The sequence below is a fragment of the Pyrus communis genome, chromosome 14, assembly GCF_963583255.1.
Source record: "Pyrus communis chromosome 14, drPyrComm1.1, whole genome shotgun sequence".
Classification (NCBI taxonomy): Eukaryota; Viridiplantae; Streptophyta; class Magnoliopsida; order Rosales; family Rosaceae; genus Pyrus; species Pyrus communis.
In genome coordinates, this window is record NC_084816.1 from 11,134,278 (window position 1) to 11,140,684 (window position 6,407).

Sequence of the window (6,407 nt, forward strand, 5' to 3'; positions counted from 1 at the left end):
GTAAATGGGTGTTCATGATCAGATGAAACCTGATGGCACAATAGATAGATACAAAGCTCGTTTAGTAGCTAAAAGGTTTCATCAACAAGAAGGTATTGACTATCAAGAGACTTTTAGTCCTGTAGCCAAGCCAATCACAATTTGAATTTTATTGACTTTAGTAGTTCAATTTGATTGGTTTCTCAACCAATTGGACATTAGCAATGCTTTCTTACATAGGGATCTAAAGGAAGGTGTTTTTATGACTTGGCCACCTAGTTTCATTGATTCTAATCTTTCTCATCATGTTAGCAAACTCAACAAATCCCTTTATGGCTTGAAACAAGCTCCCAAGGCTTAGTTTGATAAACTTTTTCAAACATTGTGCACATTTGGATTCAAGCAATCTTCCTCAGATGCCTCACTGTTTGTTCTTCAAGCTGTAGTTCTTGTTATTGTTTTGGTCTATGTTGATGACATCTTTATCACTTGACCATATACAACCATCTGCCAACAATTTATTCACAAGCTTAGTCGAGTTTTTTTCCTGTTAAAGACCTGGAACCCCTTCATTATTTTTTGGGTTTAGAGGTACAAAGGACTCTTGAGCGCATATTCATGCATCAAAGTAAATATTTACTTTATCTCCTTACCAAAACTAATATGGGAGGTGCAAAGCTTTGTGTCACTCCTCTTGGTACTTCTAAACTCGACCTCAATGGTCTATCCTCTCTAATCCCACTAAATATACGTCTATAATGAGTGGCCTGCAAAATCTCACTTGGACAAGACCTGATCTTTCCTTTGCAGTAAACCAAGTTTGTCAATTCATGCATGCCCTAAGGAAACAACATATGCAAGTTGCAAAAATGATTCTCAGGTTTCCCAATGTCATAATTACACATGGTCTATGGTTTAAAAAGGGTTATCTTCAACTCACTACATACTTTGATACAGATTGGGCAGGCTGCACTTTTGATAGGAGATATACAAGTGGCGTATGTGTTTTTCTAGGTAACAACTTGATTAGCTGGAGTTCTAAAAAGTGACCCACAATAGCTAAGTCCTTAACATAAGCTAAATATAGGTCTTTAACACACACTGCAGCAAAAATTACATGGATTTGCAAAGTGTTTTCTGATATCAGTTCCCCTCTGTCTAAAGTTCCAACTATTTGGTGTGATAACATTTCAGCTATTTCTGTTACCTCTAACGTTATTTTCCATGCTAGGACAAAGTATGTTGAAATTGACTATTATTATTATATCAGGGAATTAGCCTTGGAAAATCTGGTTAAAGTTCTATACGTTTTCAACTAGGATCAACTAGCTAATATACACACCAAATCTTTTTCAAACCATAGATTTAGTTTTCTAATGTCCAAGCTTCCAGCAAGTCTCAGCTTAAGGGGTGTAAAAAGTCTAATAGTACTTGTACAGTTGGAATTAGTTAGCGAAGGGCTTATGTGTAATTAGCTGTAAATGTTAAGGTCAATTATGTGTAATTGAATTGTATCTATATATGCTGAATTGTGTACATTGTTTAGTCAGTTAATGAACTGAGAAGAAGTATTTTTTACACCTCTGAGTTTTCTTACAAGCTAAGATTCAATAGAAACCATTTGAAAAATAACCAAAAAATCAAAAAGTTAAGACATTCATTGCAATGGTGTGGAAAGTAATTGGCTAGAATCCAATAGCAAATCTCAGGATCTGCAATTAAGGCAGTAAATTGGCTAGAAATTGTTCAAGATCGCACTGGGTTCATCTCATGTTTGGCTCGTTGAAGCTCGATTTTTGAAAGAACCAAGCCAAGCTTAATTCGGCTCGATTAATAAACAAGTCAATCTTAAGAATTGGTATGTATGGCTTATAAATCTCGTGGGCACCTCAAAAAAAATTTACGAGACAACTTGAGGTAGGCATGAGCTTGGTCAGTAGTTTAAGCTTGACAAGAATAATGCTTAATATAGGGGTGTGCTATCCACACACACCTTTTTCCTTCATGCACATCTTCTTGATTTACGGCCTTTGAACTGACTGAATTAAAGAATATCAAATGACAAAAATTAACAAGGACTGTGTGAGAAGTAAAAATGGGTGTGTAGAGCACACCCCCTTAATATATATATTTTGATACACATTTTTGTGGTGCCCACTGTGAATATATTTCAATGATCCAACCGTCAAAATATGTGTGAACAAGGTGTCTCCAAATCTTAACCATATATATAGGCCCTTATCCAAAGAGATCCCCATTTTTGGGTAAAAATAGGGACTAGTTGTAGGGCCCACTTCACGTCAAATTTCAACAATTCGAACAATTTATTTTGTAAGTTTCGATTCATAGATCATCCTTACAAAAATTCAATTTAATCTGAAGCCATATGCCTATTTAATTATTATGATGAAGTTTCATTGTTTATTGTAGAACAAAGTGTTCGTCAATTTCATAAAACTCAATTAGATGTCTCAAATATTTCTGATTTGGCTAATATTTTGAAAGGATGATCTATAAGGGCCAACTTGAAAAATAGATGTTTGGATCGTTGAAGTTCGATGTGAGTCCCACAACTAATCCCCACAATAAGGTATCTTACATCAATATCTTACATATATATATTCTCAACTCTAATTAAATTTGTTGTAAGAATAACGATAGCTTTTTTTCGTATTTCTTGTATAATACATATTTGGAGGCCCAATTCAACTAACTCAATTACAAAAAACTAAAAAAAATAGTTTGATCTAGTTCCTTCTTTCTATGTAGTTAATTGGGAGTAGGACTTCAAGTTTCCGCTCAAAGAACCCCAAACCATACAATAAAATATATAACAAAACCAAAGTCTAATTATTGAATTGTTCATTGTTCCCTAGTATCTACTTCAAAACATTTTAGAAGATATTGATGTACACTTAACGTACTTTTCGTATAGTAGTGCACACTAAACACTATATCATTCGATTATTATAGTCAACATGACACTATATCGTGATATATACTTTTTCCAGTGAACACTATATCATGATTAATGATTACTAAGAAATATTATATCATGATTAGTGATTACAACGAAGCACTATATTAAAGTGATTTAAACTTAGCTGCATTCACCACAAACCCTAAACACATCTTAGTGCACTCTTGAACTGTCCGAACTGTTTGAACTGGACAACTCAAGAATTATCAAGAATTAGTTGGATGTCGGAGACGCATACTGCGTCTACACGTATATCCCACAGACTCTCAAACGGGTGTTTTTTTTTTTTTTTTTTTAATTATACGAAGTTATTCAACATATATAACTTTGTATAAACAATCAATTTTAACAAATTTCACATCAGGGTTTCCTAGGCTAATGCTGCACAAATTTAATTCACCTAAGCTACATTTGTTTCAATACCCACAAACTCAAAATTTTCCAAAACCCACAATTTCAACATACATATATATCATAATTAAATAAATTAAAATTTACTACAAAAATTAAATTGAGAAACAAATACATAACTTGACTTTAATTTTTTTCCAATTCAATCGTAAGCTACAACAAACAAAATTAATTAATTAATTACACAATTAAACAAATAAAAAATAAACAAACCTTATATTAATTAGGAGAGGGAGAGTGACAGCTGGGTAATGAGAGATGGGTGATGAGGGTCTGAGTGAGAGAGAAAGCAGAAATGAGAGAGAGCTGGGAAAGAAAGAAGAAAGGAGACGGCTGCACGGCTTGTTTAATGAATTGGGGCTTGCGTGACGAAATGGTTCGTCAAGCAAAGTTACCAAAGTCGTCGAACAAATGTTATTCATCGGACAAACTCATTAAAAAAATGTCAGACAAAATGTGTCGGTGGAAATTAGGGCAGTTCATCGTGGATCTTTGTCCGACAATCGACATATTTACCTCCGTCAAATTTTTCGTCAGCCAAAGTTACTTTTGCCAATGTACCTATTCTTCTGTCAAGATGGTGGCGTAATTCGTGCCAATTTTCTCTCTTGGCACGAAAACTTTGCCCGACAAAATTTATTTTGCCCATCGAACGTTTCCCCTAAAATCTCTGGAAAAAAATAATAAATAAAAAATAAAAAAAAAAAACCAAAATGTTGACGGTTGACCATTTTTGCCCCACTAAATTTTTTTCCGCCGGATAAAGTTACATAATTACGCTAGTCATCGGACTACTATGACAGTTTATACCTTCTCCACCCTCAAGCGGTTAGAGCAGAGAACCTATCCCGGCCTATAGAATACTTAAATTGTTTAATTATTAGTATGAACTTGTGAGAGAAATTTAGTCGTACAGTATAATTTTCCCATATTATTATATTTATTTTGAGAAAAGTTACATAAAGTATACAACCGTAAACTAATAGACATTTGTTAGGTTAATAAAGCCAGAGGGTGCTCTTAAAACAAATAATAAACACACAGTCCCCTCTGGTTATTGTCGCAATTCATTTCCAGGTACAACTTGGAGAGCAGAGCAGGTTTTTTTTTAATTTTTTTCGGTTAGTACTATTGTTTTAGCGTCTCCTTGCAGCAGTTTCCCTTTGAGCATTAAAGAAAACAGCAGTCACAGGAAGGCCAAGGTCATTTGCCTCTGCAAATTTTCGGGTGTTGAAGTGGTCCTTTGAAGCAGGAGGGATCACTGTCTGCCTGCCCTTCTGCTTGAACAGAAGAAACACAAACCTGTGGATCCCTATGTTTGGCCTTGGCATTTCATATTTCACCACCTCTATTCCTGTTTTTAATTATATTATCACACGTTCAAACAAACAAAAAAAAATCATATTAATCATATTCAGTGTCATCATCATCATCATCTCTCTCTCTCTCTCTCTCACAGAACATATAATGGACTTACCAAATGTGTTATCAGTCGTGCCTGGGATGTCGGTCACAATCCTGTAATCAAGATGGCAAATTATTTAGTCCAAATTTTGTAACCAAAATATCACACTGAATGCATGAGTATATATGCAATAGAAGCTTCTGTATTCTGATCATGTAAGTTTTATCCAAAAATAATTAGAAGGAAATGGAAACTCCCTGCATCCAGGATCTAACAGGAAAATAAATAAATAAACCAAATAAATTTACCAAGTCAACCGTGTAAACATGCGAACTTATTGATTGGAAGAAAAAAAAGACTAGCAAGATTCAAGGAAACATAGTTAATTTTATTTTACATAAAGAAAAAGAAGCATATACATAGTTTAAAACATGGTTAATTTTAATGGAAACTCCCCTAGTAACTGATATTTCTCAATGGTATAAAAGGTTTGTATTTCATATTAATTTTAATCTTCAGGTGGAAATAATATTATGGCCAAGTTAATTAATTAGAAGTAGATGCAAGTGAACTCTCAGATAAGGGTCGCTAGGGCCGGGAAAATGATTGCCTTTTATTTCTTTTCCTTATTTCAGATTGCTTTTTTATGATCATCTCTCTCAGGTAAAGGTTTACCAGTGTAAGTGTTCCTTCAGGTATGGGTCACTGGGGCCGGGAACATCTGGATCCGTCATAACCTACGAAAAACAAAATGATTGTTTTAAATTAAAATCCTTATTTAAGAAAATAAATTACGGTATATGTATACATGATAACATGAGAATATATAGCAGCTGGGAGGGTAACATATGCACGTACCAGTGTAAAGAAACTCCTCAAATCGCCTCCATGAACTTCAACCTTAGGCTTGATGGTTACTGAGGAAGGAAATAGCTCATGCCCATTATACACCTTCTTGTTGGAGTTGTAAGAGACTGTCATTTTTACACTTGGGGAGAAGTAATCAACAACATCTCCAATAACTCTTCCAACCACAAGAGGATCTGATGACAGCATTGCCATGATATCTCAAAGATTACAACCTTCCTGTTTTTCCTGAGGAAGCAGCTGGTTTCTTAATTGGCTTTTGATTGGAGATAACCCCATATTTATAGTGTTCAGAGAAGAACCTTTTGAAGCTACAGAGATCCATCAAAGTTCAAGGGAAGTGGGCTAGAAAAAAAAGTTATGAGGTGAAACATACATCAACAATTTAGGACAGTTGTTTTCTATGTAAAGGGTGATGCTAGAAGGACCATCTTCTTGAATTATATATTGTAAAACACATAATGTAGCCATGGCCATTCTTGGACCAAGGTGGTTCCAGGACCACCCGGACGTCCGAAGAAGCGCCTGTGAGAACCTCTGAGGACTACCTAACAGTCTGGACATGTGATGGAAGAGAAAAGACCACCATGATTTTACTGTTTTTGGACCTTGGTTACAACGAAGAAGAAATATTTTTTTCTCTTCATTTCCCACATGACCAACTCTCACTTTTTTTAATTGTTGTATTGCCACCCTAGGATTTTGATTAGCAAAGGAATGATGTATTATTCAACCCAAGGTTCTAAAAGACACTAGACTCTAGGC

General features: G+C 34.8%; 1 protein-coding gene across 2 annotated transcripts; it reads right to left on the reverse strand.

The window, feature by feature from the left end:
• Window positions 1-4,506: 4,506 nt before the first annotated feature.
• On the reverse strand, window positions 4,507-6,206 carry LOC137716304 (CEN-like protein 2). Of its 2 annotated transcripts, XM_068455742.1 has the most exons (5): window positions 6,191-6,206; window positions 5,634-5,818; window positions 5,451-5,512; window positions 4,848-4,888; window positions 4,507-4,724 (listed from the first exon to the last, which is right to left on the reverse strand). In XM_068455742.1, the coding sequence occupies exons 1-5, from the start codon at window positions 6,204-6,206 to the stop codon at window positions 4,507-4,509; spliced, it is 522 nt and encodes a 173-aa protein (XP_068311843.1). The 2 variants fall into 2 exon arrangements, with proteins under 2 accessions (XP_068311843.1, XP_068311842.1); XM_068455741.1 differs by lacking the exon at window positions 6,191-6,206 and having other exon boundaries at window positions 5,634-5,837.
• Between the last annotated feature and the right edge of the window lie 201 nt (window positions 6,207-6,407).